This window comes from Syngnathus acus, chromosome 3 (genome assembly GCF_901709675.1).
Source record: "Syngnathus acus chromosome 3, fSynAcu1.2, whole genome shotgun sequence".
Taxonomy (NCBI): domain Eukaryota; kingdom Metazoa; phylum Chordata; class Actinopteri; order Syngnathiformes; family Syngnathidae; genus Syngnathus; species Syngnathus acus.
Window position 1 is genome coordinate 4,176,812 of NC_051089.1, and position 15,257 is coordinate 4,192,068.

The 15,257-nt window shown below is 44.1% G+C and overlaps 1 protein-coding gene across 2 annotated transcripts in view; it reads right to left on the reverse strand.

The window, feature by feature from the left end:
• LOC119121069 (transcription initiation factor TFIID subunit 4-like) overlaps positions 1-15,257 on the reverse strand; it is a 46,762-nt gene that overhangs the window by 15,229 nt on the left and 16,276 nt on the right. For both annotated transcript variants that reach the window (XM_037248458.1, XM_037248457.1), the window contains 3 exons: positions 13,491-13,616; positions 11,597-11,653; positions 308-430 (listed from right to left, as the gene is read on the reverse strand). In XM_037248458.1, coding sequence (XP_037104353.1) covers positions 308-430; positions 11,597-11,653; positions 13,491-13,616 — 306 coding nt within the window. The remainder of the gene's footprint in view (positions 1-307; positions 431-11,596; positions 11,654-13,490; positions 13,617-15,257) is intronic.

Consider the following 15,257-nt stretch of genomic DNA (forward strand, 5'->3'; position numbering starts at 1 on the left):
TGAAAATTCCCGCAATTTGGCAATCTTACCCAGAGACACGTCGCGTGGTTCTAAATGTGTTTCATTCTTCCGCATTTTAGTTCGACGACAGCATCGCTCGCATGTTCGCACCATCCCTCCAAATTGCTTTAACATCATCCCTTTACATCTCACAGGCCTTGAGGGTGTAATAAGCTTGGAGAGTGCGGATTGCAATGATATACTGTTAGTTCTACGTTACGCTCCCCAATTCATTTTGCTCTTTCTAAAGAAAGTGACGAGTTGACATATACTTTTAATTTAGGGTTTAACCCGGTTCTGTTCTTACCTCAGTCCCTGATGGGGTGGCCCCCGGCGAGTCCACTTTGCGTTTTTTGCGGGGTCCGATAGCCGCCAGTGCCGTGAGGTTAGCGTCCCGCTGCCTCATCTGGGCTAGTTCCTGTTGCTGCATCTATAAAAACAAATCAGAAAAAAATAATTTCATATCCTGTATGTAAAATGTTATCTGTAGAAATCACAAATGACATTTAATTTTCATAGACTTCAGGTATTAGCATGTTTGAAGGCTTTTGGGGGGCTGAATTTCCCCGAAACATATCGGATGGCAAGGAAATGGTGGCAGCCATTAACAGGACTGCCATCGGAAACTGGGGACACATTTGTGCGCATGTGCAGTCACATGATGTGTTTAGGGGAGGTTTAAGGGGGGGGGGGGGGATTGGTGCGAGGAGGGGGGGCGGGCACTGCCCAAAGTAATGTCACGTCTAGCCGCAGGCCTGAGGGGGAGCCCAGCGTGGCTACAAGCCGCCCTTTCTATTGGTTGGATGTGTGACGGCCCGGGGCGGTGGCACAGGGGGTGCGGCAGGCAGGCAGGCAGGCAGGCACAAACACATGCGTGCTTCTTGTATCTAAGTTGGCCACAGCACTTGGGGGATGCATACCCACCAGCCTGCCTGTGTGCCTGCCCGCTGGGTCTGAAGCGAACAGGGACAATCAATGCGCGCTTTCATGTCTCCCATGTTCTTTTATGTTATCTCCCAGCATGTGTTTGGCCGGGCACCGCTATTTGTACACGTCGTCTGATCAGATCGGGAGGAGGCGGTAGGCGTGGAGGGGGAATTTACTTTCAGATGCTGGAGTCCGTGGAAAAGGTTGCTTTTTTTTCTGTGTGGAAAGTAGGATCTAAAATGTGCATGCAGTTGCCTGTGATATTTCTCTCTTAGAAGCCCGCCGGCGAGGCTTGGCCTTTAGGGTGTTGCCACTTCACATTTAGCACGGCGGAACTGTTGAGAAATTCAAACGCACTGACAACACAACGTCAGGGCGGAATAATGGCAGCGAGGAAGACCAGCAGAAAATCACCCCCCCCCTCCTCAAAAAAAATGCTTTTACAAGTGTAAAAAATAAATATACTGTCAACAAAAATATTTGGGCACCACAATGATGTCTGTGATTGTCTATATGTGATATTTTTTTCAACAGAAACCAGACAATACACGTTTCATGTAAATTTGAACTTATGGGTAGTGAACTAGAGGAGAAACAGGCTACGATTATCAAGAAGAAAAAAAAAAAAAACATTAGCATGCCTTGTCTGGAAAGAGTGGAACAGCCTACGGCCTCAAAACAAACTATTTTGCCAAAGATCCACCAACAAAAGGTCAAAAATTGGCCAAGGCTGTTGCATGGATTTAACCAATGGCAGTGGACTGTGGGGGTCACTTTAAAGAGTGTACAAACTTTTCTCTGGATGGATGGACGGACAAATGGACAGACGGATGGACGGGACCCAGTAGAACGCTGACTTCCAATAAAGGAGTCCGCCCTTGTTTATTGTCATATTTGATGTTGATTTCAGGATGTGGACAAACACAAAAGTAAAAAAAACATAATAATTTCCCCAACAAGTTTAAACTAGAAATACTTCTTCATTTAATCTAAATACATTTTCCAACACCCAAAACAACTTAAACCAAGAATCAACAATGATCAACCATATTAGCTTCTGCCCCAAACAACAAGCAAATCTCCGTAGGCCTGACCTTAAAGAATCCCGCTGCAATATGGGCGAGAGAGCAGAGTAGACAAAGCGAGAAAGAGAGAGAGAGAGGGGGGGGGGGGCTATCTTACTGATGGCACCAGGATGCCGGCACCCCGGCCTGGCAGTTGGCACCAGGCATGTGCTCCTAGCGCCCACAGCAACTGCCTGCGTTTTTAGATTTATGAGCGTACGATAGATGAAGACCTCCATTTTGCCATCTGCAATCTCCCCCCCCCGCCCCCGATCCCGTCTAAGCTTCCAGTCACTGACGACACCGGGGAGACGTATTTCTGATTCCAATCTGGTGCCGCCGCGCCCCGTCCACAGTAGCCATGGTTGGAAACCGTTTTTTTTCAAACTGACAATAATAGAATTTCACTGTAAGGGCTACGTCGAGAACGTTGGTCCGCTGTGGGTGGATTTGGTGGCGACTGAACACAGCTTAAGTTAAAGGACACCAGTCATTTGCCAAAAAGTGGCCACTTGAATCGAAAAAAGTCGGATTTGCTGTCGGGAGGGAGGCTAATACCGGGAAGCGATCCCAAGAGGGATGCTACATCACTACACGGATTCTGGAAAATGTATTGGGCGACTTGTGTCGTACATCATTTTAAAACTCTTGATGAGGAATTTCCATCTCTCTTTTTTGTTTGTGTGTGTGCGTGTGTGTGTGTGACGGCAAAATTGTTTTAAATAGCAGCGAATCCAGCCGTGCCCTTTTGAAGCGTGGCGACAGTGACTCGCAAAGCCAAATTATTAACAAAAGGTCAGCATGTGTAAAAAAAAGAGTTTTACAATCAATGTAGCTTGAAAAGAGCTTTGAGTAAAGCATTTGGCTGATCCTGTGATGGACTCGAGAATGTGTCGGTTATTGACTGCGAACTAGAACGGAATATCCCCCCCAAAAATATTAATCGATGGAATAATTGTTAGGATCATTCGATTCCAAAAAGATTGGTGACAGCCGTGAATTAAACAACTAAATCAACAAAATGGAAGCAAACGTGCTTAGAATACACGAAAACGTGATGGCCAACCTGCCCTTCTCCATCTTTGACTGTTTTTAACAAAGCCTTTCCACTCCCCTCTCCTTCCATCTATCCCTCCCTTCCTCCCTCCCTCCCTCCCTCCCTCCCTCCCCCCAAGGCCCGAGGGGAGGCTCTCGGCCTCCCAGACGCTTACAGACAGATGTCCTTGGCGGAGCACAACATGCTCTGCTTGACGTCACAAGCGGCTGCGGGGTTGCGAACGACGCTAAATGGAATCGCCGGCTGAAGACGCTGCCATTAAAGGTTGACCGGACCCTCGGCCACCTCCCCCATTTTTTCTCCGACAGGACACAGTGGGTAGGTTCTCCTTGGCGGAGCGCGTCACCTTTGCACTTTGTCTACTTTTCTGTACTTCTTCTTCTTGTTTCCCATACAAGTAACACCTCCGATAAGAATATGAAGCGCCCGGGAGGACATTGCTGGCATGGAATCAGCTCTAAAGTTTATAGGTATAAAAAAAAAAAAAAGGATTGAGCCGGGTTTATTTACGAGTTATACAACATAGTGTGGATCTGCTGTCAAATCGATTATTATTATCATCATTATTCATTATTATTATTATTATTATTAAATCATATCAAGTTTGTTTTATTATTATTTCTATTTGGGTCTCTAAAACATTATTATTATTATTATTAAATCATATCAAATACAAGCAATATGTTGTTATTTTTGTTTTTGTTATTATTTCTATTTGGGTCTCTAAAAATATGCTATATAAATGCACTACTATATTATTCTTGTTGTCGTTATGTAATATTGGTGCTTTGTTATCGTATTACTTAATCTGTGTCCTTTAAAAATAATGGAAGGATGGATGGATGGATGGATGAACGGTTGCCAAAAAGAAAGACAGACATGAGAGCTCTTCCTGACTTTGATGGGAAGCAAAGAATCCGTTTCCGAATCGGCCCAATTATCGGAGCACCTGACCTGCGAGGGGCAGCACGGTGCCACAGCATCGGATCATCTTTAGAGCCGTCTGGTGACTTTCACCGAAAGGAAGCGAATCTGATTCAAAATCGGCCCGATTCGGCACGTGTGCGCCTCAGCAAGGATTGTTTTTACCAACATTTGCATGACCTGCACAGGCATTGAAGGGGGGAGGTGTTCAGCCCCATCCCAAGATCATTAAAATTATCGCTGATGTAAGGAAAATTTCCCGCTTTAAATGTCCTTCCGCGTCGTCTCTTCGCTTCGTCGTCAAGCAGTCAGCCTTTCTTTTTTTTTTTCCTTCCTCAAATTCAATGCTCAACGCCCCTCTCCCCCCTCGCACTCTTGCTCTCTCTCCTTCTATTGATCACGTCTAATTTGCATCCAGGAAAGATGAAAACTCGCACATTCGCACTCGTGGAGAGAGGACGGAGCCAATGATTTATTCATTTTGAAATCAAGAAAGAGAAGGAGGTAGATGAGAAATAAGGGAGGGGAGGGGGAGGGGGTCTTCATAGGGGCGGGCGGGCGACTAAGCAGCCTCTGAGCTTCTCTCTCTTTCTCGATGTGGCCCCCCCCGGGTGGGCACGTGGTGTGCGAGCGCTCCTAATTAACAAGGTGAATCATGTTGCCGTTCTCTAATTAGCCCAACATGACAATCTAATGGAAACACGCAGGCACGATGCCGGCGCGCTCTTGTCCTTCCTTTTCCCTCGTACGGACGCCCGCAGTGACGACACCTTGGGATTCAACCACAAAAGCAAAGATGGGACAAGAGTTGGTGTGGGGTCAGAATTCCTCTGGGAGGGGAGGGGGGGGGTATTGCAAGGTGAACGTAGCCCCCTTTTCTTAATTGAAACGCATCCCCGGCACCTCGCCACCAGCGTCGCTTGGGCGCGCCCAATTCCCCGGTCGCCCGCGCTTCCCAAGGAGCGCCGCAAAGACAAAAGTGAAGCTCACAGGCGAGGAGACGTGTCGCGTTCTCCCTCTGAGGCAAGGAAAAGAGAGGAGAATCTCCTTGTTTTCCTTCTCATTACGCCACTTTTGGAAGAGAGGAAAACACACACACAGCAACACCAAAGGTACTGTTTTAAAAGAAGCCAGAAGATGCGTTGTTGTTGTTTTTTTTGCTCTTTTCTGGGCTTTACAACATGGCTTGAGGTAAAGAAGAAAGTAAGAAAATCAAGTTCAAGAACATACGATGACAACAAAGCAAGAAAAATAAAGAAGCGGTGGTCTTCAGGAGCGCTGCGATGAAGATTCAATGACTTGACTAAGTGTTACCCTCAACTTGGGTTTTACGAAGGTTTGCTTTTTTTTTTAAAGGGAGAAGAAAATCCTAACCTACATGGCGCTGTGAGAAAAAAATATTCTCCCATAAACGTAATAACCCTTCCTCAGGATTTTCCGCTAAAGAGCGGAATTCATGATTCCATCAATCACAGCAGGTTATCCAGGTCCTGAAGGAGCAGAGCAGCCCCAGTCCATAAGATGACCACCACCACTCTTGGTATGATTTTCTTTTGCCAAAATTCTCTCTTACATTTATTTAGATGGACACAAACAAAATTCAACAAATATTTTGTCAGTCTCCCAAACGTTTTGGGAATCACTCAAAAGTAAGTCTTTGGTTGAGTCGAGAACGCGGAGCCTAAGTGAGGCAAGCGAGGGAGGTTGCGAGTTTTTCCGACGTTGAAGCCGGAATATACGATCCATGAAGCGGGATATGCAAAACAACAGGAATTCTCTTTGAAAGTCAGCGCAGAGAGTGAGGAGGAGGAGGGCAGCCTGCATTTGGGCCTTCTCGCCTCAGGCGTCGCCTCGCAGGAGCAAGCGCGCCTCGCAGTTTTCTGCCGGGCCAGAGGAGTCGAACCTCTGAACCTGCGCGTATAAGCGGCTTAATAAAAAGAACGACAAAACATCACGAGCCGACGTGTTGTCCTTTGACACACCGAAGCCTCATTCCTCTTGAGGAGCGTGGCCAATTGCCCGACGGGGCCGGCGGCGTGGGTGGGATCGGGTCCTGGATCGAGCTGACCTCGTCGCTTGCGGAGGATGCTGAGCCAAATAAGGAACAGGGGAAAAAGAAAAAATCTCGCCTGTTCATTACGTGCGCAGCAAGGTTAAATGTGTTCAACCCAGGCAAATGTCACGGTAATAATTGTGCCAATTTGCAGACTAACATATAAACAGCGGGGCGATTTAAAATGAGAGGTCTAAAAGTTGAGCCAGACTAGAATTAACTCTGCGGTGGAGGTTCAAGGCATTTTAAGCCTCGCTGGTGATTCAAAATGGACAAAAGGAATCGCCGGGCAGCCTCAGGGAAGATAACACTTGAGGAGAATTATTCCGACAAAGGCCTGAGAGAGAGAGAAAAGTCTCACACACAGGAATGACTGTGGGCGAAAAAGAATAGAGATGGACTCTCCGTGCACTGAGCCACTCGTGATGAACACCTTGGTGTGCGAGTTGGCTCACAACATCTTGTTACCTTCAACCTTCTGTACAAGACCGCCTATTGCGAGAACGGTAGAAACAAAAAATGCATCGTAATTCTGTGAAGGAGCTGGCAAGCCACTTCTTGGGACCTCTTAGAGTAGGGTGTCAAACTCTGGCTTGCGGGCCAAATTTGACATTTCGAGCCATTTCTTATTACTATTCATCTTTAAAAATGACCTAACATTTGAAGAAAAATAAGATTCCTATAATTGATTTGATAAATATTCCTTCAACATATCTTATAGAGCATAGGTGTCGAACTCAAGGCCCGGGGGGCCAGATACGGCCCATCACATCATTTTATGTGGCCCTGGATTGACTTCATGTGTTCAATAATAAAATTGCAAATTGTCTTCATTTTTGAAAAATAGAGATGTTTCTAGCAATTTTTTTTTTATCACAATTCATCTTTTCGAAGAGTTCTTACTAGTCTCGGATTTCAAAAATACTTATTCATCGGTTTGTTGTGTAGCCTATAATGAGACATTTATTTGGGTTGATGGTTATAATGGCCCTCCAAAAGAAATGATGACGACAATGCGGCCCGCCACAAAACATTTTTGACACCCCTCCTGTTTTTCAGCTTTGCATTATTTTTATTCTTCATCTCTCTCTCTCTCGCCTCAACTTTCTTTCCCCTCCTCTGATTTCCTCTGTCCACCGGCAGCCTGCAGACGCGGCGATGATGAATCTCTGGTTGCGACGTGTCTCGTGCCGCCGACACGATGATGTATCTCTACTGGCCTTCTCACCCTCCACCCCTTCCCCATTTTCTCTGGCCAAAACGCACAGACACGGCGACAACAAACAGGAAGCGAGCTCCGCGATTTGCCCATTGATTTCCCCCCCGGGCATTTTGGAAATAGCCCATGACCTTTCGGCCAAACGGTGGAGGAAGAAGAGGCGCTAGACCGACCCGCTCTCGCTTTCTGGCTCTCGCACGCTGCCGGTGACACGTTTAATTACCGACGCAATTAGATGCGTGTTCTTATGCTAAATATACGAGTGGCTTTCAATGATTTTTCAAATGATTTTGCCGACCGAGCTACGGCTCGCAGTTTGAGAACGTCCGCTAAACGATACCATTGCATTGTCCTTACATCATGGTCACACGGTGCGCTAATCACTCTTATGACAGCTTGACGCTGAAGCGTCGTGGTGTTCTAACGTCTCGGTTCATCATTGTCACAACACGGCAACATTTCAGAGGAGCGCGGGGCGGCGCCTCGCTCGCTCAAAGCGCCTTTGCTGAATTTTTCATGTTCCCGCCTCGTATCAAAGAGGCCTGGAGCACTTGGATGGAAGGAAGGGGTGGATGGAAATATTACCGCAATTTTGGATTCCGACGGGGCCACTTTATTAGGTACACCTGCACAGCTTCTGAATTGAATCTCATTAAAAGATGTCAAATTGTGACATTGTTGTGGCTGCTTTTATATAGATAAAAAAAAAAAAAAAGATCAATACTAAACACCTTTCTGATCTCGTCCCATGCTAATGAGCCACTCGTCGTACTTCTGGGTCAATGCCGAGAACAGCTTTTGTTACCATGCCGACCAAATGCCGTGAAGAAAGAACGTCATGACAAGGCGAGTGGCTATAGCCCAGAGTGTCTGAAGAGAAAAGTGAGTCCAAATTAAGTGGAAAATCAAGGTACATTTCCACTCAGCACTCCATCACCAAAGCGCCAGAATAGTGTCGCTGATCCGTGCATGTGGTGCTACCCCCACCTCACGTACAAAACTTCAAAAGTCCATCGTCTGATATAATAATTACAATTATGATTTTAAAAAATGTAAACACGAGAGAAACACGAGCAAAAGTATACATGACTAAAATCATATTTGTAAAAATCTTCCGGTGGTGTTTTTGAGTACAATACGCGTGTGTGTGGGGGGGGGGCTTGGCGGAATGTCCGAGCCCTCGTTATCCTGATGAAATTTGCGCAGATGTGTGAGCTGCCGACAGACTCGGGCGGTGACACAAACAGCCAGCTCTGTTGCCTTGAGCTGGGCAGGTGATGGAAACGGGGAGAGGCACAAGCGCTGAGAAACCATGGCCATTAAGCGACGTAAAAAAAGACGGGAGGGGAGGGGCGGGGTCGGCGGGGGTTACATATGCGTACAGTTCCGAATAATAGCAGCGTGTTCGAAAACAGTGAGTAAAGCTCCAAATCCCCATAATAGCTTTATTTTGCAAATTGTATTCATGAAGGAAAGTATATCAAATGTGTTATACAAGAGGGAAAAAGCAATATGTGGTTCTGTAAGCACCGTTTCGAAGAAAATATAAACTAAAAAAATGTCCAAACAACCTTCTTTGCCAATCACTCACCAAACTCATATTTGGTTGCGTGAGCCCTGTTGTTGCATTTTCCTTGACAATGACAAAATCGCAAAATATGTTTCAGTTTATACAGTAAATGTTTGAGGTTATTAGCATTTTTCAGGCGCTGCGATAAAAATTGGAGCTTGTCGTAAAAAGTATAACTAAATATTACTTCAATAATGCACGAGAAGCAACGTCTTAAGAGGATTTCTCCGTTTATACAGTCGTTACGAAAAATGACGCACGGACGCAAAAGCACATATTTTCTGTTTCTGTCAAAGGAAAACAGATTTGATCGACTTTCCTTTATTCGCTCAGTTCCGATAACTGCGGGCAAGCCAAACCTTCACCCACGTCTTCCTTAGACACTAAATGGATATCAACTTTTAAGAAACTAAATCTCCAAGCATGTTTCAATTTATGTGTTATATATTTGAGTGCAGCATAAAAAAAAAAAATGCAACACTGATATATTTCCAAAAAAGGAGCTTGCTATAATGTCTAATGTCAGTGTATGTGTGTGTGGCGCTAATCTGGCCACATCCACATGACGAGCGCACTGCCACTTAACAGGGAGAAGATCCACTTTGATCACACGGATCCCCCTCGGGGGTCCGAACCTGTCGCGCTGCCTATTACACGGGCTCATTTGCATATACGGGGCTTACGGTTAAGGGCTGAGATCTGTGCGCGAACACTCCTAACCGGCACGGGAGGGGAAAAAAAGGCAACCGGGTGAGAAGACGACGAGTGGCGCCGTTCGCCGGCGGACACGGGGCTGGTTGCTTTTGAAGGTCACGAGTTCAACGCCAAGGAAAAATCCCCCAAATGAAAGCGTTTGGCCCTGCGACAATGGCGGGTGCCCTTGAGAAAGACACTTAGAGCTGCTGCTGAAATGAAATGCAATAGTGGCCGGCAGTCACGCTCAATGGTGGACAGGCTCAGAATTATACAGCGCTGGAAAAAAATTAAATTAAATAAATCTTCCTTGGTAGTTTGACACATTTTGACTTACTATATTGTATACCTGTAAATAGAAACATTTTGTTACCTGTTCATTTGTTATGACATAAGGACAGAGGTATGTGACTATGTAAAAAATAAAAAATAAAATAAAAACAAAATAATTAAAAAATAATAATAATAATACATTAAATAAAATGAAAAATAAGAATATATCTATATGTAAAAAAACCTCATATCGTTGTAATATATTACATTAGTAGAGTCATGTATTTTTCAGGGATGAGAATGACTCTGGGAAATAGCTGGGTGTCCCGATCCAAAACGGAACGGAATAAATAAATTCACGAGTGAAGTGTCTATTGATTGATCGTCATTGATTACAGCATTTTGACCCCAAAATCATTGATAATCAATGACAATCCAAACGGTGTGAAAGGTGATTGAGCCTGTGATGGACTGGCAAAAATGGTTCTGATCATAACGTCATAGAGGTGCAACTTGGAAAAGTCCACACACAGAACTTTTCTATATTTAAAAAAAAAAAATGTGCTGCTTAAGTTTGCTATCGCAAACAACAACAGGTGAGCGCTGTTTTTTTTTTTCCCCCCTTCTGCCCACATTGAGTGAAAGAAGTTAGCGTGTGGCAAACGAGGACAAAAACAAACCCGGGCTGTGACAGAACTCTTTCGTAAACACCAAGAAGAAGAAGAGAGGTCTACTTTGTGAGCTCCGCTGGGAATGTGTCCTATACGAGACGAGACGCAGCTGCTTCCGTTTCAGATTAAAGCGCCTTAGCGTGGCGCTTTAGCCTATTACACGCAAGAGACAATGCGTCGTTGCGCTCCTTTGTAGCAGTAAAAGTTAATGCGGGGATAAATCGCTGCGTCTGAAACGCTTATGCGGAGGGTAAACTTTTTTTTTTTTTGGGAGGCCTTTTTTATGCTCGCACAAGGCTCCTGCCATGAACAAAAAAAGTTTGGCTCCAAATGAACAGCAGAGGGAAAAGTGGTAAGATCAAGTATGTCAAAAGTTTTGCAAACAAGGGAAGGAGTAATGACAACACGGGAAACAATTAGGAATATTTCCAGAAAAGCTACAAAGGTAAAGTCGGATTTTTGGGGAGAATAGGAAGGAATGAAGGAATCAAGATGGATTTCTTTTTTTTTTTTTTAAATACAGCATTGTAAAGGAACAATATTGTTGTTAACATTGCTGCAACATCTACATCTACTAAAATTATGATATTATAAAATTATATAATTTTATCATTAAATTATAAATATAGTTATAAGAAGTATTGCTAAAAAAAGGAAACTTCAAACTGAAAAATGTTGGTTATAAAAATGAACTTACTTTCACTTACAGTAACTACAGAGTATAGTTGGCATAGTTTTACGTAAATGTCGCTGTTTTTTTTTTAATTAGTGTATGTTGAAATTTTATTTTCTGACTTTTTTTTTTATTGGTTGGGTGTTCAAATCCGAGCTTTGGCCTCCCAGTGTGGAATTTGTACGGTCTCCTTGTAGCTGGATAGATGAACTATATTTCTTTAATCCCCCTGAGCTTGAATTGGGTGACCCCATTTGACGGCCTTTCTACTAACATGAGGAGCAACAGTGTTAAAAGCTGATAAATATGATGGTCTGTTTGGGGTGGGGGTGGGGGGGGCGTCAAAGGGGCGGGTATCCATTCTCCAACTTCTCTTTTCTTAAATTTGACGTTAAACGGAATTACATATGTGGCAAGCGTATGAAAAATTCATACGCACGAGTCTGGCAAATGTCAAGGGTAATGATCTTACCTCCTTGGCTTTCTGTTTCAGTCGAGCTTGCTCTGGGTCCTCTTGCCTGGAGCGGCTCTGTGGAGTCAAAAGTGGGTGATGGGGTTTGGAGGAAGGGGAGGGGAGGGGGGGAGGATAGGTTAACAGCTGGTTTTAAGATATCTCCCTTCCACTCGTAACGATAACGCATTTGCTTGCAATCTGTTGCTGCCGCAGCGAGAAGAGTGCGAAACGGAAAAATTAAGCGCTAAATTTGCTTCATGAATTTGCCGTATTTTTTTGACTCCTTTAGAGGAAATTACACTGACTTGCCATTTCTTAAATCGGCAGTGCGCACAGCTTAACTTCAAGAAACCACCTTTTTAGTCTACGACATCCCGACTCATCTGTTGCCGCTACAGCAAAAAAAAAAAAAGTGTGCAAAAATGGGAACAGGATACGGAGGTGTCAAGGACATCGTGTTTGAATTGAGCAGAAGTGCAACGGAGCCCACCCCCGAGGGGGCTGTGGCCTTTAAACCCGCTCCAAATCCAGCCCTAAATAAGCCGCTGGAGGGGGACGCTAATCAAAAGAGGTTATTAAAAATTCTGCATGAGCCAGCACACACTCACACACAAAAAAGGGGCAAAGGATGTTGGTGAGTATCAGTGACAGTGTCCCTGTGAGCCAGTGTGGCGATCCGTGAGTGTGTGTGCGTGCATGCGTGTCCCTGGCGTAACCACACTTCTATTTTAATAAGCGGCCGAGATGTGGGTGAGTATGCGCGTCCCTGGGAAATCCTTCAGCGCGTGTACGGCTGACCACTGCTGGCCATGCCGCTACATTACAGCATCACACGACGTGTTCGTCAAGATGGACGTCATCTGCGTGGTTTAAAATGAAGTCTTACAATGGCATGTCAAAAACATGCTCTATGGGGTTTATGTCAGGGGAATTAACTTGGCCATTCTAAAACCTTTCATTTTTTTTCTCCTCGTACTTATCTAGAAACTTGCTGTTATTTGAACGCCATCAGCGCAGTCATTTGCGCTGAGTGATCAAGCTAATAGCTTCCAGTTTTAAAAGGACATTTGAAAGTAATGTTTCTCCCTTCCGAGGTCGTGTTTTGTTTTACGGCGAGTCGGGTTTCGTTCGAATCGGCAGAGCCGAGTGACAAAAGTTCGGTGTCCTATTATCATGCGCGGCAGGAGCGGCGGCGTAATAACGCAATTAAGACGACGAGGTGTGCGCCGATGACGATCCTTAGTGTGGGACATTGTCCCCATTCAAAATTAATTAAATGAACCCTGGCTAGCGCGCTTGCTCGCCCTTCTAATGTGCTGCCGCGGGGCATTTTCATTTGCCGAGGATTGTCTCCACTTTCTTTTCGGTCAGCGGTGCTCTTTTAGTGTATTTTTATTTATTTAGCTATTCATTTATTTATTTAGAGGCTACAGGGGAAGGTCAAAATATTAGAAACAGCTGCCAATATGGCACGACCCCTTGACTTAGTATACTTGGTTGATTCCAGTTTTATTGTAGAGCATATAATAATATATTTCTTACTTATATTGGTGGCCATATGCTTAATAAAGGCTAACCACTCCTACCGGCGAGCATGTTTGGCTTCAAATTGAAATTCACTTTTTAGTCACCGTCAAGAATTAAGATGGAGGAATAATATTGCAAGTTGGTTGTGTGCGAGTGTGTACATGTGTGTGTGGGCGTGCGTGTGTGGCGGGGAGGAGCCAGGACACTGAAGCCCTGCGGCCAGGAGCCCGGGAGGACACAGGAAGGTCACTTCATCTACTGGTGTCAAGAGCAACATACACACACACAAACACACACGTCCCACAGTACACAGGCGCACGCTGTTTGGCACAGCAGGACATAATAACAGCGCACACACCAACACACAGTAAGAAGTCGACTTTACCTTGGCGGCTTTCAAGAGAATTTCTCTTTCCTGCTCGTCCTTCCTGGCTTTTTCCATCCTCTCTAGTTGTTCGAAAAAGCGCAGCTGAGAGCGGACGTCGGCCGACTGCTCGTAGCATTCGTCGTCCTGAGGGGAAGGTAGAGATTTAAGAAAAATGTGAAGGCAGGCTTGGTCCCTATTATCCGCCAACATTGAGGGATTACTGTATCGATATTTAAAAAAAGATGATTACATGATTCATCTTGTAATAATGAACTCCCTGTGATGTCAAATAATAGTTTCAAGACTCGCTTCAAAGGTTTGATGACAGAACGGCAAGTCTTTTTAGATCAACCAATTCATTTTATATTTACTTGTTCACATTGTGTCTAAACTGGAACCAAGATTGGTTTTTGATCCTGATTTTACCCTGAGAGCAAGGAAAAGAAGATGCAAACTGGAGGACAGTAAAGTAGATGGGGCAGAATTTCTTGCCCCCTTGTTTCGAAGGGGCCTAAATCTGGATTCAATCTGGTTCCAGGTGTTTACATTAGACAAAAACAATCACCTTATATTTGAGTGAATTTCAATTTTTTTCCAAGGTGTATAGTATGGATTGCTGTCGGAATTTCAATTCTTGAAGACAAATCCTAAATAAAAAAAAATGTGGCAATGTCAGCATGTGGCACTAAAGACTCATTACAAAAAAGGGATTTTAGTGAGTTGGTTAAAGGTTTCGAGGTTTGTACTTTGCTGGTTTACTTGCAAAGACACACCCGCCCTAAGGGTTGTAATTCTTATCGATTTCAGTCCAGTGTGGAAAAAAAAAAAAATGTTCCAGTTCCCCTTCATTCGTCAGTGTGCTGACACAGTGGGGGGCTCTGGGTCATACGGCGGGCCGTGCACTGGACAGCAACCAAACGCGATGTAATCTGACCAATCGAATAAGTGCAAACAAACACACATTCCTGCTAGATTGCTCGGTAACAACGGCACGGTTCGAACGTGCAATCAGTCCGAGGAAAATCGTAAATACTAGCAGCTGTGAAAGGCGGAAAGTCATTTTAATATCAGGACAAATCTTGCTGTCTCAATTCAAAACATTTAGTCACACTAACGTGAGGCAAGCGAGTTTCTAATTTGTCAAATATGTCTGCGTAGATATACTTTTCTATTGTTGGTCCTCACCTGTGGAATAGTTTCCAAAAAAAAGAAAATATCCCAAAATAAATGTAATAATAATAATAATATATATAAAATATTATATATATATATATATATATATATATATATATAAAATAAATATAATGTAAAAAATATAAAATATATAATAAATAAATAAAATAAAAATAATGAGAATAAAGTGAAACCAATTTTGAAATTGGCAACAAAAAGACATTTAAGGACACATAAAGCCAAAATTTTGGTTAAAATTTGCTGTTTGGGTATTGAAGCGGGGAATCGAGCTCAAAATCGTCTCCTTTCTCAATGTGTAATTCGGGACTGTGGAATTCACAAAGCGCAAACGTTCCCCGTTTATTTGCCGTGCGTTTGTTGAAGAGACACTTCCCAAGTTGCTTGCTTTAAAAAGGCTCTGTTTACAGACTAAGCCCTTTCTCTTTGCATAAAACGCATCGCATATCGCTTGGGAAAACCCTCCCCAAAAAAAAAGGTGCGCGTAAAGACAAAGAAAACAACTTTTTTTTTTTTGCAGGTTATCAAAAGTTAATAAGATAATTGCCTAGGTTGGCACGAGGTACGAGTATGCGCTCCCGCTTCCGTCAAGCA